General features: G+C 42.9%; 2 protein-coding genes and 1 long non-coding RNA gene across 10 annotated transcripts; 2 read left to right on the forward strand and 1 right to left on the reverse strand.

The window, feature by feature from the left end:
• Nucleotides 1–1,948: 1,948 nt before the first annotated feature.
• LOC109895203 (uncharacterized) lies at nt 1,949–9,757 on the forward strand. 5 transcript variants are annotated; one of them, XR_004209722.1, is made up of 8 exons: nt 1,949–2,065; nt 2,393–2,476; nt 2,674–2,762; nt 3,355–4,941; nt 5,369–5,503; nt 6,832–7,131; nt 7,579–8,192; nt 8,337–9,715. XR_004209722.1 is itself a non-coding variant. In XM_031822941.1 (8 exons), the coding sequence occupies exons 1-8, from the start codon at nt 4,884–4,886 to the stop codon at nt 8,457–8,459; spliced, it is 936 nt and encodes a 311-aa protein (XP_031678801.1). In that variant the 5' UTR covers nt 4,719–4,883; the 3' UTR covers nt 8,460–9,741. The 5 variants fall into 5 exon arrangements, 3 of the variants coding, with proteins under 3 accessions (XP_020344435.2, XP_031678801.1, XP_020344442.2); XM_031822941.1 differs by lacking the exons at nt 1,949–2,065; nt 2,393–2,476; nt 2,674–2,762 and adding an exon at nt 5,614–5,695 and having other exon boundaries at nt 4,719–4,941; nt 5,369–5,454; nt 7,579–7,722; ... (1 more) ...; nt 8,112–8,192; nt 8,337–9,741; XR_004209721.1 differs by having other exon boundaries at nt 5,369–7,131.
• Nucleotides 8,712–18,822, reverse strand: LOC109895190 (uncharacterized). 2 transcript variants are annotated; one of them, XR_002255967.2, is made up of 5 exons: nt 18,656–18,822; nt 13,489–13,515; nt 13,074–13,238; nt 12,845–12,925; nt 8,712–10,114 (listed from the first exon to the last, which is right to left on the reverse strand). It is a non-coding gene; the product is annotated as an uncharacterized LOC109895190 (long non-coding RNA). The 2 variants fall into 2 exon arrangements; XR_004209723.1 differs by lacking the exon at nt 18,656–18,822 and adding an exon at nt 13,668–17,127.
• Nucleotides 18,823–20,057: 1,235 nt separating this feature from the next.
• LOC109895172 (zinc finger CCCH domain-containing protein 10-like) lies at nt 20,058–25,017 on the forward strand. 3 transcript variants are annotated; one of them, XM_031822978.1, is made up of 3 exons: nt 20,058–20,215; nt 22,013–23,292; nt 23,420–25,017. In XM_031822978.1, exons 2-3 carry the CDS (start codon nt 22,150–22,152, stop codon nt 23,942–23,944), a joined length of 1,668 nt encoding a protein of 555 aa, XP_031678838.1. In that variant the 5' UTR covers nt 20,058–20,215; nt 22,013–22,149; the 3' UTR covers nt 23,945–25,017. The 3 variants fall into 3 exon arrangements, with proteins under 3 accessions (XP_031678838.1, XP_020344420.1, XP_020344424.1); XM_020488831.2 differs by lacking the exon at nt 20,058–20,215 and adding an exon at nt 20,242–21,088; XM_020488835.2 differs by lacking the exon at nt 20,058–20,215 and adding an exon at nt 21,144–21,831.
• Nucleotides 25,018–25,848: the final 831 nt, after the last annotated feature.

The raw sequence follows: 25,848 nt of genomic DNA on the forward strand, positions 1-25,848 counted from the left end.
GGTTGGTTCTCGTTTGTCTTGTATAATGACATGTGGAAGGGTTAGGTCTTGGTTGTCCAGTGTATTATACTGAGGTACCTTGTGGCCCTCCTTCCTCATCCCCTCCATGGCCTGGCTCAGATGGTTAAAGATGTCCTTCCTCACCCTCTGACGACCTAGAGCCACGCGCACACACACGCACGCACACACACACACACACACACACACACACAAACGAAAGGGACTGATTAAGGGTACGAGTAACTCTCATTACATTACACTACTCATAAATAAATATTGTTTTACTGTCACATAGGTGCAGTGAAAGGTGTTGTTATACAGGGTCAGCAATGGTAATACGGTACCCCTGGAGCAAATTAGGGTTAAGTGCCTTGCTCAAGGGCACATTGGCAGATTTTCACAAACAGTTTCTATCTTGGTTAGCATCATATCTCTCAACACCAGGAGACAGTGATTATGTGGATCTCTGTGTGCTCTTTCCTTCATATCACTGCAGGTGAGTCCTACAGTAGCTACAGAATATTGTGATATTACATGCATTTTCAACTGTTACTCAGCACAAGTAAAAGTATCAGAGAAATGTATCCCAAAATATCTTGCATGTGTTGAGACATACAAAATTAGCAGAATATCTTGCAGATTAGTACATCTGAAATTATAAGAGTGATGCTGGTTGCTTTTATAAGTCTGTATTTATCAATACATTTATCAACAGTCAGTCAATACAGATGGATGTCTTGTTTTGTATGGTTTACCCAAAATGTTTTATAGCATAGATCTGTATTGTCTGAAATAAAAACCTTTGATAACTCTCAGACCTGTCAATTCATGTTCCAAAGTTAAAGAAAATATATTTTGGTATTTGTTTCATTAGTCCACTGTTCATACAGTAAAAATGTTTTGCAAGTCAACAATCAAGCTTTCAAGATATAGAGCTTTCAAAATACAGAAAGTGTCACAGTATGATGCGTTTGGCTATTTTGCTCTGTGTCTCTGTAGGTTGTACTCTCGTAGAATGTAATCTGAAGGAGATCCACGTCTTCTCAGGCCAGTCTGTTCTCCTGCCCTGCTCCTGTGCTGACCTCTAAGCTAAACCTCAAAGCCTCACATGGAACTTCCAAAAACAAAACAGTGAGTGTTGGATACCATTAACCCAGAGTGATCTCTACAGGTACAATGTGGATATGTTAAATATTGTGGGAACCTCTCTCTCCACCTCTCACACATCATTAAGGAGGATCATGGGGTGTAAAGGCGTACAATCAAGGATAGAGAAGACAGGAACACATACTGTACATCAGACTCTTTGTAAAAGGTAAGAGATGCATCTCAGCCTTAGATAGCTGTGTATAGAAAATATGACAGGAAGCAACAGTATAAGGCAAACATCTGTACAAACAATTCATGGTTTGTTCCATTAAATATATAAACTATTTCAGATTACTACAGTATATGGCATTGGTAATACTGAAGGCTAGCAGCAATACTGTTAGTAATGGGTAGTATTGACACGGACCTAATGATCCACTTTCTGTTAGTCAGAGCAAACCAAAACACCCACCACCACCAATAACTCAACCCAAAACTAGAACATCCCAACCAACAACTTCCTCTAAAAGTCAGTGTAAATCATTAAAATGTCTTATATTGCTAACGACTGTTGCTGGTTAAAACCATACTTGTGTGACGATGTGTGAACAAAAAGCTAGATCGATATGCAAGTGATCACAGACTCTATTTTTAGCGTGGACTGGAAGAGTCACCAAGTCCTGTAGGGACAGACACTTGGGGGACTTCAGAGAAAGCTCAATCTACAATCATTTACATTGTACTGGCTGATCTACCAGTCATTCCCATCATGGCTGGAGTTGCTCTGTACAGATACAGGATAAATAATGGTTACTTGTCCACAATTGCAACCACATAGATAAGCAATGAGTTTAGTTGGGGGAAAGTGACAGGACTTATTGTGTGTATTAAACTCACTGTTATTTTATCCCTAAGAAAGAAAAACAGAGGAGAAAAGTAGCTGGAGCAAAACAGGGGGAAAAAATAACGATAAAAGGTAAATCAATTATTTAGAAGCTCTATCTTCTAGGGGTGTCAAACGCATTCCATGGAGGGCCTAGTGTCTTCTGGATTTTGGTTTCTCCTTTCAACTACTTACCAATCAGTCACCTTAATTCCTTAATGAAGTACAAGGGAGGAACCAAAACCCACAGATACTCGGCCCTCCGTGGAATGAGTTTGACACGTGCTCTATCACATTGAGAGTGTGGGGATATTAAGATCTGATGAAAGAATACATCCCATTTATCATTGTGTTATTTATATGAGGATGGTCAATTAGACAAAGTTACTGTTTGTTTCTCATTGTATCTCTCCTCTATAGGATGATCCCTCTGCAATGTATTCCACAGTTGCAGACAGAAACACTGGTTTATGTGACAAGACAACCACACCACTCATTACACCAGTAAGATAATGTTTGTGTGCATGTGTTTGTCTTTAAGACTGTTATTGATTAAATCATGTCAAATTCAGGGGGAAAATGAATGTCTCAAGAAAGATTGCATCTCAATCATTGTGCTACTTGTGTGCTAATGGATTTTGCATCTGTATCATGTGTGTATTACGTGTCTCATTGTATTTCTACCCTTCTTCCCTCTTTAGGATGATGATCCCTATGCAATGTTTCTGTGTGAACCGCAGCATACATCAACCAAGAGGAGACAACAACACTCTACAGTGCACCAGTAAGAGTAAGTGCAGTGTGTGTGTGTGTGTGTGTGTTAGCATAAATACACTGAGTGTACAAAATTAAGAACAGCCTCAATTTGTCGGGGCATGGACTTTACAAGGTGTCGAAAGCATTCCACAGAAAAGATGGCCTGTGTTGACTCCAATGCTTCCCACAGTTGTGTCAAGTTGGATGTCCTTTGGGTGGTGGACCATTCTAGATACACACAGGAAACTGTTGAGCGTGAAAAACCCAGCAGCGTTGCAGTTCTTGACACACTCAAACCGATGCGCCTGGCACCTACTACCATACCTTGTTCAAAATCACTTAAATCTTTTGTCTGGCCCATTCACCCTCTGAATGGCACACATTGACAATCCATGTCTCAAGGCTTAAAAATCCTTCTTTAACCTGTCTCCTCCTCTTCATCTACATTAATTGATGTGGATTTAACCAGCAACATCAATAAGGGTAGCGTTCACCTGGTCAGTCTATGCCATGGGAAGAGCACTCAGGGTATTTATAGTGTAAATTAGCACGAATCTACATCCCTAGATGCTGCAGTGCCTGTGTCTCTGAATGTATCTTGTGTTTCTTATCGTCCCTTTATATAGGATGATCTCTCAGTGATATACTGCACCATCGTCCACATGACAGGAAAAGGGAAGGCAGCAGTGAGTCCGGAGAACAGTGGAGAATTTGTGTTTATTTAACCTTTATTTAACTAGGCAAGTCAATTAAGAACAAATTCTTATTTACAATGACGGCCAGAGTAGGCCAGCATTAAGATGGGCAGATCCTCCTAGACCCATTATACAGTATGTGTGGTTATTGTTACCATGTATTACTTCCCTGTAAATATGTTTCCCTCTTCACATTCAAATCTTGATCTTACAACGCATTTAAAATACCATATGATAGAATTCAAATTTGATACAAATTACATTATGTATTTAGTCTTTTACTTCTCTTCTATAATACCATAAATTAAATGCATTCTGTAAATATGTATGATATATTACTTTTCTAAATGAAATTAATATCATTACTTTTATTAACAGTGTAAAGAATAGGAAAATCTATGGCAATAAGGCAATAAAGTTTGAACAAAAAGTACGCTCTTCTCTTCATTTTGATAAGTTGTGGTGTTTTATGTACATACATTGGCAATGTTTAGAATCATAGTTCTGCTAAATTCATGCTTAGTCTCTAATGGTGGTATGTGGAGTTATATTGCAATGTGTAATGTCTGCTTCCAACTCACACTCTCAAACACATAGATCCTTTGAACGCAGCTCACGCTCCAGATCCCAATCACCTGAATTCTGATCACCTGTTCACACACCTGTATGTCATTATCACACACTATTTAGTTCAGTTCTTTGCACCCCACCATTGTGAGGTATTGTTTGTTTTGTTACATGGTCTAGTCAGAGCTCTGTTTAGTTCTGTATTAGTCCTCCCGTTTAGTGTAGTTTTTGGCCATCCTCACTAACCACACCTTTTTGCCTATTCCCTGCCTGTACTTTTGCCTATCAGATTTCCTGTCGTCAACCCCTTACCTGATCTCCCGTACTATGTTATTAGCCTTTTCCCTGCCTGTACTGTTACCTTTTTGGAGTCCCTGTGTATGCCTCCTCCCATGGTCATTTGCTAATAAACAACTGCTGCGCCCTGCGCTGGAAACCAGCACTCTGTCTCCCATCGTATTGATTACACAATGACGATAGAAATTCTCTTCAACCAGTATGCCTTTGTTGATTTTGGGGAATTATGCAATACCTGCCTCTAAAGTGGCTGAGCAGTTTTCCATTTATGAAATGACAGATTGGCGGTCATTTTGTCATGGCTAAGATTATCATGGTCAAATGAACTATGCTTCCATTCAAAAATGGACATTTTTAGAAGAGCTGACTATAAGGAGAGGAGAATGACTAGTTAGAGAAAAAGGAGAAGCAGAGAGGTATGTAACCAGATGTGGGGTGAGAGTCAGGACATACCATTTACACTCTACTTTTACTTCCCATGTCACATAGGTACACATATTGTCAGTCTACACTCACAGGGAAAACTCAGTCCTTCTCTCAACACACACACAGAACATACCGTTTCTGTCTTTCAACATCAGGAGACCGTCATCATCATGTGGATCTCTGTGTTTCTGATCAGCTCAATCCTTCACATTACTGCAGGAAATGAAGGTGAGTCCTACTGTCTTAACCTGTATGTGGTCATGGAGACCTCACTGTTACTGAAAAGAAATGTGGAAAAAAATACTAATGCGTTTAGTATACAAAGTGTACACAATCGCATACAGTGTTGCTTGTTGCTCTTACTCTGGGGAGATTGTTTATCAAGTCATCCTTCTGCAGTTCTTTTTCTGGTTCATAAACAATATTTATGGCATATTTAAAAAAAAACTTGTGGTCAAATAAACCTCTGATTTACTTTGGATAAAAGTGTCTGCTAAATGGCATGTGTGGATTCTGTTGCAGATCTCTCAAATAATTGCTCATAGTTTCAGACTTCATTTTAGAAAGCACTGCCCATAATGGATTGTACTGTGTACATGCAGAATTGTAATAATACTCATAGTAATAAGAATGATGTTGCTCTGTGTTTCAACAGGCTGTACTCTGTCAGGCACTAACCATCCACTGCAGGAGATCACTGCATTCACAGGCCAGTCTGTTCTCCTGCCCTGCTCCTGTACTGTACGTCAGTTTGATACTCCCAGACTCACCTGGACTAAATTAACCCTAGGTCAGGAGCCTGTGATATTAACCCAGAGTGATCTCTACATAGACAGAGTGGAGCTGTTAAATAGAAAACACCCTGGGAACCTCTCTGTCCTCCTCTCACACCTCACTCAGGATGATCAGGGAGATTACAGATGTACACTTGAGGATAGTGACAACTGGGACATAGAGAGGGACATCAGACTCCATGTTAAAGGTAAAATATTAATCTCAGGCTTAGACAGCTGTATATAGAAAGTATAACAGTAGAAGGCAAACATCTGTACAAAACCATTCATGGTTTGGTCCATCAAATATATAAGCTATTTCAGATTACTACAGTATATGGCATTGATAATACTGAAGGCTAGCAGTAATACTGTTAGTAATGGGTAGTCTTACGTGTTCATGTTAGCAGTTGTAGAGAGCTACCATGATCTAAAATTGATCAAGTAGGTTTCCCTCAACAAATTGCTCTGTTTTGTTGTGGAAAATTACATAATTAGTCATGCTATCCTGTGTTTTACTGCTTAAAGAATAGTCTCTTGTTATATGTTAGTGTTTTTTCTCACCTGATACAAACTTGTCTGGTGTGACTTAGTCATAAGACTGGTCTTACAGCTAAGAGACATTTGGATGCCACCGCAGCATGTGAAATCCTGTGGGTTTACTATCTACAGAAAGTCACATGTATGGAACCTTGCAGAAAGGAGTAAAATATAGTGTTTGTTGTTGTGAATGCAGTTAGATGTATGAGCACAAGGTTGATAGCCAGAGGGCTATCTTAAGTTTACACAGACATCGAATGACCTTTTACACACAATCTGCTGACTGCCACATATACAGAAAGGGGTTGTATGTTTTTCTCTATAAAAGCATTGAAACAGCACTGTTCGTTGAGCTTTTCAACTATGCACTGTTTAGTGGATAGTTGATTCTCTTATAATAAAGTGTTGTTTGAAAGAATCTGCAGTCTCTCTTCCCTTTGATTAGATATTCCACGACAGTTTCAACAGGCTGCACTTTGTCAGGTGTCCAATCAAGGATAGAGAAGACAGGAACACATACAGGGACATCAGAAGAGAAGAGACTTAGAGTCTCAGGCTTAGATGGATGTGTATAGAAAGTATGACAGGAAGCAACAGTATACGGCAAACATCGGTACAAACAAACAATAAGTACAGTCCATAAAAATATATCAGCTTTTTCAGATTACTATTTGTGTACAAGAAGAATAGCAGCAATACTGTTAGTAATGGGTAGTCTTATGCGTTCATGGTAGAAGTTGTAGAGAACTACCATCATTTAAAATGAAAAAAAGTAAGTATAACACATTTCTACGTGTTTCAACAGGCTGCAGTTTGTCAGACTCTAACCAACTGGAGATAGTTCGATCCCCGGGCCAGTCTGTGCTCCTGCCCTGCTCCTGCAATGAACTCCAGGCTAAACCTCACAAACTGACATGGACTAAACTCCCCGCTATACCATTAACCAAGTGTGATCTCTACAGAGACAGAGTGGCAATGTTTAACACTGAGAGCTCTCCAGGGAACCTCTCTGTTCTTCTCTCATTCATCACTAAGGAGGATCAGGGGTGGTACAGGTGTACAATCAACAACCAAGACACTAGAGACATACATATCACTGTTGAAGGTAAGAGATCTGATAATGATCCATTTTATGAGTGTTGTCTGCACACTGAAAAACAAGCACTGCATTCACCATTTAAGTTGACTTTTTCATGCTCATATAAGATGTGCATAACAAAATAAGTCTGTAAGGGGATAAAGACCTTGCCAGAGACTACAAAAGCACTACCAACAACTGCTTCTAATGGTCAGTTTATGTCCAATGAATATCATGAAATTATACTCCACAGGCAGAATATTTCAAGGAAATTATTCAAATGTCTCAAAATTACACACATCTGCGACTGGTTTCTATCAAATTGTCATTACATTTTCTGTCTGACAGGTTCGAATTGATGACATTTGAACAAAAAACTACATCAGCATACAAGCTGACCACAGTATTCTGTTTTGCACCGAGCAAAGCTCCCTGTTATACTGTAGACTGACTAAACATGTCCATATCCTGTAGGAACAGACACAGTGAGGACGTCAGGAGAAGCTCCATCTGCATCCTCTCTGCAAAACAATCCAATCCAATACGTCTTAATGGCTGTCCTACCAGTCATACTGATCATCGCTGGAATGGCTTTGTACATATACAAGAGAAACAAAAGTATTTATCCACAATTGCAACCACTAAAAAAAGCAATGTGGAATGTGGGAATGGTTCATTTTGTGTACTAAACTCTGTTTTTTTTATCCCAGGAAAGAAAACCACAGGGAATAATAGTAGAGGGAGCAAAACAGGAGGAGAGAATAATGATGAGGTTAATGAATCATTTAGAAGCTCTAAAACAGTGAGAGTGATGGGGAATGAAGATAGAAAGAATACATCCCACTTATCATTGTGTTGTTATATGGTTAAGGGTTCAAAGTTACTGTATGTGTGCCTTATTTTCTGTCTCAAAAAAGATGACATCTCAATCCCTGTGTTATTTGTGTGCTAATGAATGTTGCAACTTCATTATACAGTATGTGTCTCATTGTATCTTCCCTCTCTAGGATGATCCCAATGCAATGAATGCTACGGTTCAACACAGAAACGCCAACCAAGAGGATACAACTACACCACTCAGTGCTCCAGTAAGAAAACGTTTAGTGTGTGTGTGTGGTGGTATAAGCGTTATATATCATGTAAAATAGTGTGAATTTGTGCATCCCCAGATGTTAGTAGCATTGCCTGTGTCTCTGAATGTATCTTGTGTTTCTTATCGTCCCTTTATATAGGATGATCCCTCAGTGATATACTGCACCATCGTCCACATGACAGGAAAAGGGAAGGCAGCAGTGAGTCTGGAGAACAGTGGAGAAATAGAGTACGCCAGTATCAAGACAGGCAGATCCTCCTAGAACCACTATACAAGGATCACAGCCTTATAATACAGAGAGATCTCTAACAGTATTGTGCCCAGTATCATGAGGCTTTATCTGGCACACTTAACTATAAATATATTTCACTCTCCAATAACACATGTTTAGTGGTTAACTGGGCACAGGAAATCAGGGGCGGGTTTACCTATGCGAACATATGGAATTGTTTTAAGATGGTGATACTATCGTTTAGCTACTTTTTTTTTTTTTTGTGAAGCAGAGACATGTAAAGTGCCTTGAATGGCTTGTGATTTACCTAGTTCCCTTTTTATATTGCTGTTTTGTAATAGAGACGGATGACTTCAGCCATTTAAAAAAAAGGGAGATGTGGTTTGATGTGTATGGAAACATCTTTCGCAATCACTATTGCAAGAGGTTTCATTGGTGGCTATTCAAACTGATATATCACCCATTTTAACATATGAATCTTATATTTCTGCCAAATAGCTGGTACACCTTGAAGAATTCATAATCCTTGAAGTTGACAACAAAAATGTAAAATGTTTGTATTTTTAAGCCTAAGTTTGTTACAGCCAACTATCTTTGTAAAAACAACCTATTGTCGAAACCAGTCAGTTAGCTACTTCCTCTTTGGTCTAATGGACAAATCACAAATTGTTGCATTCCTGAACAAGAAAAGCACTCTCGCAATGTCATCAAATGAAGCATATGCTTTTAAAGTGCACAACTAACAGGGAATGTCATGTTAAAGTGTGTATGTTTCTGTACAGACAGTATCTCCATTTGACAAAGTCAGATTTTCCAATTACTTACTTCAGCACGCTCCCACAGACCACAAACAGATGGCCATCTACAGTATATTTTGCAATATACAAATATACAGATATTTCAGGGTTTTTTTTAAAGCTAAAAACCTGTTTTTGCTTCTTCATTATGGGGTATTGTGTGTAGACTGATGAGGGGAAGAATTATTTAATCAATGTTAGAATAATGCTGTAACGCAACAAAATGTGGAAAAAGTCAAGGGGTCTGAATACTTTCCAAATGCACTTATCAGATCTGTTTTTGATGTCCTCATTCTCAGCACTAACATGTCTGTGACTTTTCCTTTTAAAGATGATAATATTAACATGCTGATGTAGTAGACACTTTTATCCAAAGCGACTAACACGAAGTAAACATATTTAGTAGCCTATATGTAGCCCATGGGCAAGTGGCTAACCTTGTGGATGTTGCTAACCCTATGCTGATAAACTCCACAAAACAAGTGTGAATTAACTGTTTTTGCCTGTCTCTTAAACATTGTGTGGAATCTTTATTATTGAGTTATTATCCCTAGCTACTAAGTTTACCATGTTACGAAGTACAACAAATACAACAGGAAATGGCAAGTTGTAACTCTAAATCCAACAGGGGATTATTGGTGAAAACCCACCAGAACAGACACAAGTCAAACACATTGAGGTGATTTGACCAATAAAATGAAAAGGAAAGGGTAGAACATTGAGAAGAGATTAGGATTAAACAGCTGGAGAAGAAGGGCGTTTGGTGGTAATAATGTGTTCCAGGCATTTGTTCTTGCTGAGCGTGGTGTGTGCTCCCAGCTGCTGGAGATACGTAGGTCTCCAATGCCATGCAGTACGTACGCCAGTCCTTGCCCATGGCCAAGAAACCTACAGAGCAGAGCAATTATAGTAAAGTATTGCACTTCTAACCAATAAAGAACATCGTTGCAAAGTTTGAGACAATTATGTTTCAAGACATTTTTAAGATCTGTAGTGTCATATCAAATCAAATTAAATCAAATTGTATTTGTCACCTGCGCCGAATCCACAGGTGTACACCTTACAGTGAAATGCTTACTTTACAAGCCCTTTACCAACAATGCAGTTTTAAGAAGAAAAAAAAGTAAGAGATAGCATAACAAATAATTAGACAACATAGTAAAAAGCAATTGCTGGGCTATATAAAGGGGATGCCAGTACACAGTCAATGTGTCAATGTGCACGGGCACCGGTGTGGAGGTAATTGAGGTAATTATGTACAAGTAGGTAGAGGTATTAAAGTGGCTATGCATAGATAATAACAGAGAGTAGCAGCAGCGTGGGGGGGGGGGGGCAATCTATGACTAGGGTGGCTGGAGTCTTTGACAATTTTTAGGTCCTTCCTCTAACACTGCCTGGTATGGAGGTCCTGGATGGCAGGAAGATTGGCCCCGGTAATGTACTGGGCCGTACGCATTACCCTCTGTAGTGCCTTGCGGTCGGAGGCCGAGCAGTTGCCATACCAGGTAGTGATGCTCTCGATGGTGCAGCTGTAAAACCTTTTGAGGATCTGAGGACCCATGCCAAATCAATTCAATCTCCTGAGGGGGAATATATTTTGTCGTGTCCTCTTCACGACTGTCTTGGTGTGCTTGGACCATGTTAGTTTGTTGGTGATGTGGACGCCAAGGAACTTGAAGCTCTCAACCTGCTCCACTACAGCCCCGTCGATGAGAATGGGGGCGTGCTCAGTCCTAGTTTTCCTGTAGTCCACAATCATCTCTTTTGTCTTGATCACGTTGAGGGAGAGGTTGTTGTCCTTGCACCACACGGTCAGGACTCTGACCTCCTCCCTATAGGCTGTCTCATCGTTGTCAGTGATCAGGCCTACCACTGTTGTGTCATCAGCAAACCTAATGATGGTGTTGGATTCGTGCCTGACAGTGCAGTCATGAGTGAACAGGGAGTACAGGAGGGGACTGAGCATGCACCCCTGAGGGGCCCCCGTGTTGAGGATCAGCGTGCCGGATGTGTTGTTATCTACCCTTACCACTTGGATGCGGCCCGTCAGGAAGTCCAGGATCCAGTTGCAGAGGGAGGTGTTTAGTCCCAGGGCCCTTAGCTTAGTGGTTAGCTTTGAGGGCACTATGGTGTTGAACGCTGAGCTGTAGTTAATGAATAGCATTCTCACATAGCCGTTCCTTTTGTCCAGGTGGGAGAGGGCAGTGTGTGGTGCAATAGAGATTGCATCATGTGTGGATCTGTCGGTGCGGTATGCAAATTGAAATGAGTCTAGGGTTTTTGGGATAATGGTGTTGATGTGAGCCATGACCAGCCTTTCAAAGAATTTCATGGCTACAGACCTGAGTGCTACGGATCGGTAGTCATTTAGGCAGGTTACCTTAGTGTTCTTGGGCACAGGGACTATGGTGGTCTGCTTGAAATATGTTTGTATTACAGACTCAGACAGGGAGAGGTTGAACATGTCAGTGAAGACACTTGCCAGTTGGTCAGCACATGCTCAGAGTACACATCCTGATAATCCGTCTGGCCCACCGGCCTTGTGAATGTTGACCTGTTTCAAGGTCTTACTCACATCGGCTGCGCAGAGCCTGATCACACAGTCGTCCGGGAACAGCTGATGATCTCATGCATGTTTCAGTGTTACTTGCTTCGAAGTGAGCATAGAAGTTATTTATCCCGTCTGGTAGGCTCGTGTCACTGGGCAGCTCTGGGCTGTGCTTCCCATTGTAGTCTGTAATAGTTTGCAAGGCCTGCCACGTCTGACGAGCGTCAGAGCCGGTGTAGTCCTGTATTGACGCTTTGCCTGTTTGATGGTTCGTCGGAGGGCATAGCGGGATTTCTTATAAGCTTCCGGGTTACAGTCCCGCTCCTTGAAAGGGGCAGCTCTACCCTTTTGCTCAGTGCGAATGTTGCCTTTAATCCATGGCTTCTGGTTTGGGTATGTACGTACAGTCACTGTGGGGACGATGGCCTCGTTGCACTTGTTGATGAAACCAGTGACCGATGTGGTGTATTCCTCAAAGCCATCGGAAGAACCCCAGAACATATTCCAGTCTGTGCTAGCAAAACAGTCCCGTAGTTTAGCGTCTGCTTCATCTGACCACTTTTTTTTATAGATCGAGTCACTGGTGCTTCCTGTTTTAATTTTAGCTTGTAAGCAGGAATCAGGAGGATAGAGTTATGGTCAGATTTGCCAAATGGTGGGTGAGGGAGAGCCTTGTACACTTCTCTGTGTGTGGAGTAAAAATGGTCTAGATTTTTTTCCCCCTCTGGTTGCACATTTAACATTCTGATTGAAATTAGGTCAAACTGATTTAAGTTTCCCTGCATTAAAGTTACCGGGCCGCTAGGAGCGGCACTTCTGGATTAGTGTTTTCCTGTTTTCTTATGGCGGAATACAGCTCATTGAGCTCATTTAGACAGTGCCAGCATCTGTCTGTGGTGGTTTGGAGACAGCATCGGAAAATACAGATGAAAACTGTCTAGGTAGATAGTGTGGTCTACAGCTTATCATGAGATACTCTACCTCAGGCGAGCAAAACTTTGAGACTTCCTTAGATATCGTGCACCAGCTGTTGTTTACATAAATGCATAGGCCCCCACCCCATGTCTTACCAGAGGCTGCTGTTCTGTCCTGCCGAAAGAGTGCTTAACCCGCCAGCTGTATGTTCTTAATGTCGTCGTTCAGCCACGACTCTGTGAAACATAAGATATTATAGTTTTTAATGTCTCATTGGTAGGATATAGGTGCTTTCAGTTCGTCACATTTATTTTCCAGCGATTGAACATTAGCTAGCAGAACAGAAGGTAAGGGCAGGTTAGCCCCTCTTATCCGGATCCTCACAAGGCATCCTGATCTCTTTCCGCGAAACCTGTGTTTCCTTTTCCAGCGAATCACGGGGATCGGGGCCTGGTCGGGTGTCCGTAGTATATCCCTCGCGTCCGACTCATTGAAGAACTCCTCATCCAATTTGAGGTGAGTAATCCCAGTTCTGATGTCCAGAAGCTCCTTTCAGTCATAAGAGACATTAGCAGCAACATTATGTACAAAATAAGTTACGAACAACGTGAAAAGACAAACAAAATAGCATGGTTGGTTAAGAGCCGATAAGACGACAGCCCTACCCTTCGGCGCCATCTTCCTCAACACAGCAATCAATAATATAGATTAATAGGGTCAAAATAGGCTCTAGGTAAGTGAAATATTTATATTAAAAATACATTCCAAGTTGTTTCATAACATTGGTTGGTACATTTACCTGAGGCTTGGCTGGTAGAGGAGGAAACTAGAGGGAGAAGAAGTCACATTAGTTCTATTGAGGCTTGCATTATTTAACTTTATTCCCCTTTACTTTATTTGAAAACAATTTAGCAGATTGAAGCTTTATATAGGTTTGTTTGTTAGGGTCAGTGTCCATAATGAGACAGGGATACTAACGATAACACCCAGTATCCCAGGCACCTCCTTCTGAGAGAACAGACACTGCTGCATAGCCCTCGTGAGTCCTGGCCACATGGCTCTCCCCACTGTCTGACAACTGGGACACAGAGAGACAGATAGAGAGAGAGAGAGAGAGAGAGAGAGACAGAGGGAGCGAGGTAGATAGAGAGACCTCCCCCCAATATGGATGTGAAGTTTTTCTTGATTCGTCAGGGATCCTTGTATGTTTGTGTTTTGTTTTTGACAATACATTTAGCCTATCCATGCTCCCCTTCAACACTCATTCTAATGTTACAACTCTTAACTGCCTTTTTCAAATTACCCCCCACACTTTCTTTTCACTCCAAAAACACTCATCTGCATTTTTGTTTGCCACTTGGCCTTGAAATTGTACCAATTTGTTTTTCTCAGTCGCCCATGCCATTTCAATATTTCAATAATAAATCATTCGATTTTTCCATTGTGTCAATGATGGCAGATTGATTGATTTCCAAGTTTTTAGTATACATTTTTTCAAGATCAGTGATGAGAAGAGAATCGTCCAGACCATTGGGTATCTCACTACACCCCCATATTCCATGTCTTGAAATATGCAGACAGATGGATTAAAAGTAAGTTTACCTTGTAATACTTCTGACAGCAAACTTTATAGCTCTGCCCACAACTTCCAGACTTTATAGCATTCCCAGAAAGCTTGGATTATTGAGTCATTATGAGTTTTACACATGAAACATGACTGCCTGTTGTGCTGTATAATTTGTAAAATTGTGTCTCTTGTATAATACATTCTATACATTAGTTTATACTGGATTAAGTACATTGTGTTAACTGTAATATCGTTAGTTATGCTCTAACTTTCCCTTCATCTTGTGCCAACATCAATTATTTGTAAATCTTGGTTTCAATAGTTTATATTTTTTCCTAAGAGACTGTCAGTTTGAAATGCTCTCTGCATGGTTTTGTATATCTTCCCTATCATATGAACATCCTTTTTGACTCAGATAAGATTCCCTAAAGGTTGCTCTGATGTCCAAAATAATTCAAATTGAAATTCTGTGATATGTAACTTTTAAGTTTCATGTATTTGAAACTATCTACATTGGTCAGTCCAAAATCACTTTTTAATTCTGTTGCGGAAATACATGTACAGTGGGGCAAAAAAGTATTTAGTCAGCCACCAATTGTGCAAGTTCTCCCACTTAAAAAGATGAGAGAGGCCTGTAATGTTCATCATAGGTACACTTCAACTATGACAGACAAAATGAGGAAAAAAATTCCAGAAAATCACATTGTAGGATTTTTCATGAATTTATTTGCAAATTATGGTGGAAAATATGTATTTGGTCACCTACAAACAAGCAAGATTGTCTCAATATCCACTGACAGCTGATCGCAGGCGTGCTTGCAGGCATTATGAGCTATGTGAGCTGGGCAATTAACTTTCAGAATGCGATTGTTGGCACTGCTCAATAACTGGTAAACGGAGAGGTGTTTTCCAATTTCCGCAGTAGCGTCACGAAGAATGCACCGATATTGCTAGCACCTTTAGCTAGCATGGCCTTGTGCATTTCTGTGGATGCATGCTGAGTTCGGTCAATCTCCCCTCCATGGCCAATTGAGAATTCCCGACGCATAAAGTACAGAAAGCTTTCGTTGAGTCACTGACGGGTTTAACCCATGTATTTTTTGCTTCACATTGCTTGCTGTAGCTGCACAGTCTTTTTTGCAGGTTTATCCATATTTCCTTGATATGCCAAACCGACTGAACAATAACAGAAATTACTTAGCAGGAATTGGCGCGTTTATGCTATACTGTGATTGGATGAATATACGGGTCAAGGGAGGTCCCGTATGGGTCAACTCAATTTATCCCAATATCAGGGACATCCCGGCTATTAAGGGACAGTTGGCAACCCTAGAGGAGCACCCTTCTTAAACAAACATTCATCTGTGCTGCTTGGTCATTTTGTCATTAAGGCAGCATGGTGCATCGTCCAGAAACATCTCTTTTCCAACAAATATATTTTCACATTTTCTAACTAGTTTTCATTGGAAAGGCAGATAAAGCGTTTATCAAAAGCAACCACTTCTGCATGGAAAAACACAGAATCCTACTTATTTCTACAAGTGCTTAATTAGTCTACTCACTTTTGTTTTGAGCTGACTTCACCTTCAGACAGAGCAGGGCACTTGGCTCACAGTCAAATAGAATGCAGTCATTGCAAAACACGCTAACATGGGCAGCCGGGCGAGATTAATCAAACCACCTCACTGATTGAGATAGGTGTGTGTCCACCCCAACGTGCTGCATGTCATGATGACACTCACCTGCCTTGAACAATGAGAAGAGTTGAAATAGACAAAATGGTGGCGTACACATTGTTGGGATCCTTCTAGTACAGCGTTTGCAGGAGTAGTATTCAGGGGATTGGGAAGGTGGACGGAAAAGGAAGTGAGACAGTGGATGGTGGTTGGATGAGTGAACGTGTTTGAAATGGAAAAGCGTTGCGGTAGATATTGATAAAGAAGAACATCAAGACGAAGCAGTGGCTTTATAAGTGTGATGCACTGTTGAACTCCACATCCCGAGGGGTTCGTGCTGATTGTAGGTAGATTGTGACAGCCGGTTAAATGAGCAAGATGTAGGTCAGGAGATGTGCAGTATTATCATAAGGAGACGTATACTTGGAATATGGAGGAGGAATGGAGGGTAAAAGAGAGGCAGAGGAGAGTGAGGAAGATGGTGAGCTCCAGTCAGTTAAAAATGGTGGGTAAAAAGAGGGACGGTTTGTTAAAGAAAAATAGTAGAAAGTGTTAGCAGAGTGAGATTGAGACAGGATGAGAAATGGAAGTGAATGAGGGCTTAGTATCAGAGGTGGTAGGTGTGGTGAAGTTCTCGGAGCCCGAGGCTTGCACCGAGTGTCAGGATGAAGAAGAATCCTTGACAGTGGGAGTGGAAAAAGTGGACCCTTGCCTTTTGGCTGATCCATTTGTGGTTTCAGGGTGGGTGAAATCAGAGTTGGGTGCTGTGGAATCGGTGAGGGTAACAAAAAGTGGTCTTGTGATAATTGTGTTTCTGCTGGTCAGAGGGAGCAGTTTCGCTCCGCGTTAAACTAATGGGGGAAAGAAATTGTTTTGCTATCAAGAAAAGGCTGCCATTGAAAGGAGTGATTACTGGGGTAGCGGAAAATGTGAAAGTTTACCAACTGAGGGGAAGATTCCCGGTATTTGTGATGCTTGTCGTTTGGTGCGACGCAGACTGGGTGGCGTGAGTGGTGAGTCTTTGCCTGACAAATTGACGTTAGGATACATAAGTTATCCTGTACGAGCTTTTGTGCCGAATACATTACGATGTTACAGGTGTCGAGCTTATGGGCATGTGGCAGCAGTGTGTAGGAGGGCAGTTCAAAGGTGTGAGAAGTGTGCCGAAGGGCATGAGACAAAGGAATGTGTAGCATTGGGAAAAGTAGTGATACAGTATGTGTTAATTGTAGGGGTGCCCATGGGGCTGGGGATCAGAAATGTCCGGTGCGAGAGAGGCAGGTTGAGGTTTCCAGGGTTAGAGTAGTGCAAAAGTTTTCATATGCTGAGGCAGTGAAGGAAGTAGAGGAAGATGAGTCAATGGGGAGGGATCCTGAGAGGAGTGGTGTAAGTAGTATATCTGTACCTGTACCGTACATAGTCAAACAAGTGATATGTTTCAGTAAGATTGCATTTATAGCCCTGGTTATCAACTGTACTGCAGGGATGGAACGTACGTCGCAGATAATTGAGGTTGTTGTGGCAGCTGCAGAGAGGCATTTGGTTGTCAAAGACTTGACGTCAGAAGAGTTACAGGGTGTGTTAAGTGGTGGATGTCCCATCCTTTCAGGCTGTTTGCCTGAAGTAGGACTAAATAGATTTAAATAGTGGAGTAGGGTGGTGTTTTAAAAATATAGATATGTTTTAGTGAGTTTAGTTTTAGGGTATTGGTAGGGTGTTTGTTTATTCATTTTTTCAAGCAAAGTATAAGGGAGTTGTACTCCAGTCTAGTAGGTGGCGGTAATGCAACATTTATTGGATGTCAACCACCGTTAAACTTCATCAAAGAAGTACACATTGTTGGATTACTTCATGGAGCAAAACATTTCTTAAATGTAATAACGGAGCATTTTCTACATTCAAATGAACCTCCTGCAACTAGACTTGGAAGTTTAGAAGACATGTTGTCTTCCAAGTCGGTAATTGAGAAAGTATCACCAAGTAAAGGTTGGTTGAACATTTGTGCTATGCTCAACATTACATTTGAGTCATTTGGCAGACGCTTTTATCGAGAACGACTTACAGTTTTGAATTCAGACTTGCATTCATCTTAAGATAGGAGGGACAACCACAAATCACAGTCATAGTAAGTAGCCCTCCAGACGCAGAGACCCTCCAGACGCAGGCTGGAGGGTCTCCGGCTGGACGGGAACGGAGGGGGGCACTATGAGCTGGGCGTGCAGGCGGCCCTCTCACCCCAGCCCCTGGAGTACAGGTTTCTGGAGGAGGAAAACACCCTGCTCAGCAAAGTCATAGATAGTAATGGGGAAAAAAGTAAAGTGCCGAGTGTTAATTCACAAAAGGCTCACCCAGCTGGATCAGTAAAAATGGTCTGATTAGGCGATAATATGTTTAATAGCATGCCCGGTCTAGTAAATAAGCAGCAGCCACAAGATGTTTAAAGTCATCTTCCCTTTGAATTTAAAGATTATATGTAACAAGTTATATAATTACCCAAGCTCTGCTGGTACCTAAAAGGTTATTTCAGCTTTCAGTTGAAGCTTTTTAAGCTATGAAGCACAGGGAAAGACTCTCTTCACGCCACTTCGATACCAAAGTGACTTTTTCGTACCAGGTTAAGAGAATTGATGCAGAAGGTTAGGCAAATTAATGCAGCAGGTTAGGAGAATTAACATAGCAGGTTATGAGACTGAGGTTAAGTTTAGCGAAAATTCTCTCCTAACCTGCTATGAAAGTCCCATGAAGCACCACCGCCAACAATGCATCTTGGTCTTGTTTTCCAGCTGCACGCACCCCCTACCCCCACTTTCTTCAGGCAGGTACAGGGTCACCTGTCCTCCTGCAGGCCCCGTTGTGTCGGAATCTTCTTCTTCTATGGTATATTGGCAATGGTATATCGCCACCTACTGTGCGGCATGGAAACAGGATTCCCAAAAATGAAACAAAATACCAATAAATAATAAAAATATACATGTATATAAAAATAATTAACTAAAATAAAACTACCAAAAAATAAACTAAATCAAAGTTCTGTTAAAAATGTAACAGATCTGATCCCTACACAGGCTCAAGGGGAACCTGTGAGAGCGGGTCTTCCAACGCCAGTACCCACCCAAAAACGTTTCTGCCGCAGCCACTATAATGTCCAGTTTCTTTGACTTCTTTGAGACTTGAGCCATACAGTTTATAACTGTGGCAATGAATGCCACAAAATCCATATTTTGACTGGCAGCAAACATTTACTACAGGCTGTGGCGTATCCACTACAATATCTTCACTAGCATCACTTGTATTCTCCATTATTTTAATCGCCTCCACATAGGAGATTCGATAGACTGCTCTAACTTTTGCCATGTCAATCTCCTTCACCCTTACAGGGCAATCCAGGAACGCTGGATCATGATCCCCACAATTGCAACGCTGTCCTCCTTCAACACACCGTTCTTCAATATACTCTTTCCGTCTGCACATACTTAAAACATGGTCAAATCCTTTACAAAGCTTACACTGCAATGGGGATGAAATATCTTACATAACCAAGCTTCACATGCGTATGTATTTGCTCTTTATCAAAAAACAACAGGACCAGCAGACTTTCTTATTTTTCTCCATTCACCCACCGGGAACCTGAACATCGATTTTCACCCCTGAGATGACTCCTTTGACGGGTGCTCTACTCAAGTTCAAAACTTCTGTTGTTCGGATTCTTTTGAGGCTCACTGCAATCTTACTCTGTTCTTCAGAAATACAATGAAGCAAAAAAAACACTCTGACAGACTCCACTTTTCCCAGCGCATACTTAACCATTTGACACCTCAAACGTGTTTTTCCCACATATGCATCCTTACTCAACAAACGCATTACAACAAGAAGTGATTCATTATCATTCATACACGTATCCTCCACTCCAATTTTAAGCCAATTTTATTTTTGTTCAAGTTTTCACTACTATTGTTGTCAATTCAAAACATTTTTCTTCACCAAATTTGCTCGACGCGCTGCTTGATTCGAACACATTATCCACTTCTGCCATCTTTTCCCTCGTGTCGGAATCACCCCACAAGAGGCGCTTTGATGTCGTTATTAGCACAGGCGGTCGGTAGTGGAAAGACAGGAAGAAGAGAGATCATGATACAGAAAGCAGTGGGACGTCTAGTAAAGAAAACATAAAGAGGGCCAGGGTAGGAAGCAAGAGTAGTGATGTGTTGGAGTGGAAAGTGGTGCTAGTGTAGAGAGGGCTTAATTTACATGCTATCCGACTAACTAATGCTGTAGAGAAAGAGGTAGGTGAAGTGAAATTAGCCCAGTTCATTGGAAATGTTAGATTGTTAATATTGTGTGATAGCCAGGCTCAGCAAGAGAACATTTTGAAAATGGAAAAGCTTAATGGGAAGAAGATGAAAAGTAATGTCCCTGGTGCTTATCCTAGATTGAGGGCAGTCATCACTGGGGTCCCAATATCTGTGTTCATAGATTATATTAAAAAGATATAGGCTCAGTCATGATGTAAGGTTATCAATACGACCCGGGTTGTGGAAAGCAGAAATGCCAGGTTGAGGGTATTGTGGAGATGACAAAATAGATATTGGTGTTAACAGATGTTACTGTTGGTTGTTGACATGCTGAGCAATCCTAAAGGTGGAGTGTTTCAGCATGATATAGATCAATTCCAATGAGGTTGGGGAGTTGTTTTGGGGGGAAGGTGTGGTAGAAGTTAGGGATTTATTTGGTTTTGAATTTTATGTTCATGGTAGTACAGAATTGGGCAGATCATGATTGATCGTACATTCCAGCACAGTTGGTGGCGGCATTCACTTGAACTATTATTTTCGGGCCGCCATTATATCATAGAATAATTCGAATTAGCGCAAGCGCAGCAAATCTGGTGTTTGTTTTCATCCCCTACGTGCAGTAGATGGCAGCAAATCTGCAGAACGATGTGGAAATATTTTGTAACAGTAGAGGTAGAAATCTTCTTTGGTGGTTTGTTTTGAGTCTTTGGGGGACCAAAACAACACGACGTAAATAATGTGTTAAAAGCCATTAGGAATGATAGTTAAGCATTTGTCTCACATTCGTAAAATAGAAATACCATCCGCTGACATCGAAAGTACACCGTTCCTTCTGCGTTAAATGCTCCTGAAGTCATAATTTTGGTAAGTTCTTTGACGGCTAGTCATAGGTAATTCAGATAGCTAACGTTAGCTGTGTAAACAGACAACGTCAACACACTGTGTATCAGCTGAATGCCTGTATCTAGTTTGCTTGCACAGCTGTACCATGTGACTTTGCAGCGTGTACGGTTGCGTTCGCTAGCTAGCCACATAAATTTGCACCGGTTAGATAGCTATATTAATAGCTATAACGTTAGATCGCTCTCCTTCAGCTACCCTCCCGGCTAAGCAACCTGGGCTGGGCCGTGATTTAAAAAAACAACAACATATATTTAACCTTTTATTTCTAGCACTGACGCCTTAAACCGCTGCGCCACTCGGGAGCCCAGGGGCTAACGTTATGTCGCTAGTTAACAAGTTGTTTAGCGAACCAGCTCGTTAGGGCCAAGGTTGCTATTTACCTCTTAAACAGCAAGAGACTGTTGCCTATAGTCAAGACAAACTAGCTATGTTAGTCTTAACAGAGATTGTCTTTGAATTCTTATTTAACCCGTGTTTAACTAGGCAAGTCAGTTAAGAACACATTCTTATTTACAATGACCGCCTACTTGTAAAGCACCCCCTAGCCCGGATGAAGCTGTGCCAATTGTGCACCGGCCTATGCCGACTCCCAATCACGGCCGGTTGTGATACAGACGGGATCGAACCTGTGTCAGTAGTGACACCTACTTAGTGCCTTACCCCCTCTGGAGCCTTGTTGTTTAATATTCCTGTACCGGCATTTGGTCTGTATAATTATACTTTCCACTAACTTCTGTGTTTGTCCAATCAATGATTTTAATTGCAAGCGTTTGTTTTCGCAGATGCCATTGCCTATGTGTAGATTTATTTAACTATCTAGCTAGATAACAGTCACACAGAATATATTTCAACTTGTTAACATCCAACTTGACGTGTATCTTTCAGATGCCATGGTAAAGAACTGCATTGGTCCAAAGAGCATCTGAGCTACAGTCATTATCATGGAACAGAAAAGGCTTTCAGAATAAGTCACTTGCCCACACACATGAGTGCTGTGTTCCCCTTGCGCTGGGCCAAGCGCCATGCCTGACCGGGACAGCACCTACCTGTCAGGTGGTGGTGGGAGCAGCAGCGGCGGGGTGGGTACTAGTGTAAGCGAGGAAGTGGGGTCTGGTTTAGGAGGGGGCACGGGAGAAGGCCGGGGGGGATCCGCAGGAGGTGAAGACTGTGGCTCTGGTTCTGGGGGCATGGGTGGAGGAGGGGCCCTGGGGAATGGGAACAACTGCGGGGGAGGTGGAGCCGGGGGCCCGGGGTCAGGACCGGCCCCGGACGGGGTCTGTAGAGACTTCTTGAGGAACGTGTGTAAGAGGGGCAAACGCTGCCGCTTCAAACACCCCGACTTCAACGAGGTGCCAGACCTCGGGGTGCAGAAGAACGAGTTTGTATTCTGCCATGACTACCAGAACAAGGAGTGTGTCCGCTCCAACTGCCGCTTCGTCCACGGCTCCAAGGAGGATGAGGACTACTATAAGATGTCAGGGGAGCTACCCCTCAGGTTGAGGGGGAAAGTAGCTGCAGGACTGGGCCTGTCCCCCATGGACCTCCCACACAGCCGAGGGGAGGTCCCCATCTGCAGGGACTTTCTGAAGGGTGAGTGCCAGCGGGGCAGCAAGTGTAAGTTCCGCCACGTCAAGAAGGACAACGAGTATGAGCCGGCAAGAGTGGGTGTGGGGAGTGTGTTGGGCCCAGGGGCCAGTGGGATGGTGAACACAGGCGGAGGGGTTGGGGTGGGTGCCTGTGGAGGCATGGCTGGACTGGTGGGGGGTGGAGGTGGGGGCAACATGATTGGGATGGGCTGCCCCAGCCTTGGGGGTTGCAGAGACCTGGGTATCTTAGGGGTTGAAGGAGTAGGGGTAAGTGGGATTGGGGGTTGCATCTCCATGGGGGCCTCAGGACCTCGTCGTTTTGACAGGGGCCCCTGCTCGGCGTACGACCCCCTGTTTGAGAGTGGTCTGTATGAGACATCGCCCCTGGAAGCCCCTGTGGACCACACAATGCTGCAGCTGAAGAGACGCAGGCTGGAGGGTCTCCGGCTGGACGGGAACGGAGGGGGGCACTATGAGCTGGGGGTGCAGGCTGCCCTCTCACCCCAGCCGCTGGAGTACAGGTTTCTGGAGGAGGAAAACACCCTACTGAGGAGGAGAGTGGATGAATTGAAGAAACAGGTCAGTCTAGCAGACGGGTGATGATGAACATCCATCCACACATAATCAACAACCACACATAACAATACAATGTATCTATTAACTTTTTAAGATCACTCCTCAAACACCTTGTTAATCTTTTCTTCAGGTCTCAAACCTCATGGCCACCAACGAGGTGCTGCTGGAGCAGAATGCCCAGTTCCGGAGCCAGACCAAGGTGTCGGTGATGACCCTGTCCTCCACCCCAGCCCCCTCTGAGCAGACCATGGCGTCCCCCGTGGGCTCGGTCAGTTCCTACAACCACAGCATCGCCCAGACCCATACCACCCTGAGCAGCGCCGGGCTGCAGCCTCGTACCGTCACCCTCACACAGCAGGACCTAGTGGCCCCCACCGGTGCCCCTACAGTGCCCCCATCTAACGCTGCCCCACCCAGCGCTCCCCTGCCCCACCTCAACCCCGAGATCACCCCGCTCTCAGCCGCCCTGGTTCAGACCATTGCCCAGGGCATGGTGCCTCCCGTCTCCATGGCACCCGTCACTGTTTCAGTGGCACCGGTGGCTGTATCCATGGCACAGCCTCTGCCTGGCATCACTATAAGCCATGCCACCACCCCCATGGTGTCATACCCTATCGCCAGCCAGAGTATGAGGATCACCACCATACCTCACTGATGCAGCACACTCTCTAGGACCCTCCCATGGAACTAAAGATGGAATTCTACATACCATCCCTCTCTCAAGTTTTAATTACCCACTGCTGAATGACTTGAGGGGAGACGTTGAGGTGGGTGATCCCTAATGCCCACATGCCATGGGCAGAGAAAAGGTTAATGATGATAGGATGCCTTCACCACACAAACCCTGCTCTGTGGCAGCGTTGCAGGTAGTCCCTGAGGTGACCTCTGAACTTCTTAAAGGTTTGTGTGCTAAAGGGACTTCTTCAAAGCGACACCAAAAATAACAACAAACTGTAAAAACGTCAGGGTGATGTTCTTTGACAAATGACTGTCATGACATTGCAAAGGGTTTATGACATTTCAGTAGCTTCCATTATTTATGTTTTTGGGTTTTGCTTGTGTAACTTTGCTTGTGTAACTCACAAGAAAATGAATTTGTCCTGTTATTACTAATTAATCAAGTTATCTAGAGTAATGTTATGGGAGGATAAGGTTACTGATTGACACACCATCAGATACCTTTTTCAGTGTTTGAAGCATTGGTATCTTTGTCCTTGCCAGCCTAAACTCAGTTGACCCTAAACAAAGGTAAGTCTACCATGAAGGGAATAAGCTTGGAATAGAAACACCTTTAGTAAACATGTTTTTGATAAATTCCAAATGTACTCAGCGTTTTATACATTTACATTTGTAATTTAGCAGACGCTCTTATTCAGAGCGACTTAGTGCATTCATCTTAAGATAGCTAGGTGGGCCAACCACATTTCAGTCATAGCTACTTTGAGGAAAAATATGCTTACTATCTGTAAAGTCAGTGCCCAGGTGGTTCCACCTTGGGGTGCCAGGACAGAGAAAAGCTTTGACTGAGCTGGAGCTGCCCTTCCGTAGGGGTGGGAGGGCCAAGACACCAGAGGTGGCAGAGTACTTGGGTTGGTGTAGGGTATCAGCATAGTGTGCTTCAGTGTACTTCTACACTTGCATTGCTTGCTGTTTGGGGGTTTTGGCTGGGTTTCTGTACAGCACTTTGTGACATCCAGAAGGGCTTTAGAATAAATTTGATTGATTGAGCCTGAAGGTAAGGAGTGACAGTTCCTCTTGCTGCTCCGTAGGCAAGTACCTTGTAGTGGATACAAGCTTTGACTGGAAGCCAGTGGAGTGTACGAGGAGCGGGGTGACATGAGAGAACTTGGGAAGGTTGAACACCATGCGGGCTGCGGCATTCTGGTAAGTTGCAGGGTTTTGATGGAACGAGCAGGATGCCCAGCCAACAGCGTTTGCATTTGTCCAGATGAGAGAATACAAGTGCCGCTTCCTGTGTGAGGTAGGGTCATGCTCTGTTGCCACCTGGGTGTCTTTGCTATGTCATCTGTATAGCAATGATAGGAGAGACCATGTGAGGATAATGCGGAGCCACAGGAGAGCAGTCTCGGTTGAGTGACCGGTTTTGAAGCCTGACTTGTTAGGGTCAAGAAGATAGTTCTGAGAGCGATAGCAAGAGAGTTGGTCAGAGACCGCACGCTCAAGTGTCTTGGAAATAAAAGGATACCGGTCTGTAGTGTGATGTCAGAGGGGTCGTGTGTTGGTTTCTTGAGAAGGGGAGTGACTCAGGCCATTTTGAAGTCAGAGCGGACAAAGCCTGTGGTCAGGGATAAGTTGAGGGAAGTAAGGAATGGGAGAAAGTCTCCAGAGATGGTCTGGAGGGGATGGGGTCAAGCAGGCAGGTTTTAGGGTGGCCTTACCTCAAGTCACAGGATTTCATCTGGAGAGAGGAGAAAGATGTCTAGGAGTAGTTCTGTGTGAATGGGACAGAGAGGGAGGGGGTGGAGGATTGAGGAGGAAAATAGTTTCCTAGGGTTAGAGGCAGAAGTTGGAAATTTAGAGTGATAGTGGCTTTAGCAG

This window comes from Oncorhynchus kisutch, linkage group LG1 (genome assembly GCF_002021735.2).
Source record: "Oncorhynchus kisutch isolate 150728-3 linkage group LG1, Okis_V2, whole genome shotgun sequence".
NCBI classification, from domain to species: domain Eukaryota; kingdom Metazoa; phylum Chordata; class Actinopteri; order Salmoniformes; family Salmonidae; genus Oncorhynchus; species Oncorhynchus kisutch.

What these genes read in the sequence shown, in the direction of transcription:
- LOC109895203 (XM_020488846.2), top strand. Translation starts at nt 4,884, where the DNA reads ATGTGGATCTCTGTGTTTCTGATCAGCTCAATCCTTCACATTACTGCA. An exon ending in CATTACTGCAGGAAATGAAG is followed by an intron (nt 4,942 to 5,368) that starts GTGAGTCCTACT and finishes GTGTTTCAACAG; the next exon opens with GCTGTACTCTGTCAGGCACT. An exon ending in GAGGAGAGAATAATGATGAG is followed by an intron (nt 7,877 to 8,111) that starts GTTAATGAATCA and finishes TTCCCTCTCTAG; the next exon opens with GATGATCCCAATGCAATGAA.
- LOC109895172 (XM_031822978.1), top strand. Translation starts at nt 22,150, where the DNA reads ATGCCTGACCGGGACAGCACCTACCTGTCAGGTGGTGGTGGGAGCAGC. An exon ending in TGGATGAATTGAAGAAACAG is followed by an intron (nt 23,293 to 23,419) that starts GTCAGTCTAGCA and finishes TCTTTTCTTCAG; the next exon opens with GTCTCAAACCTCATGGCCAC.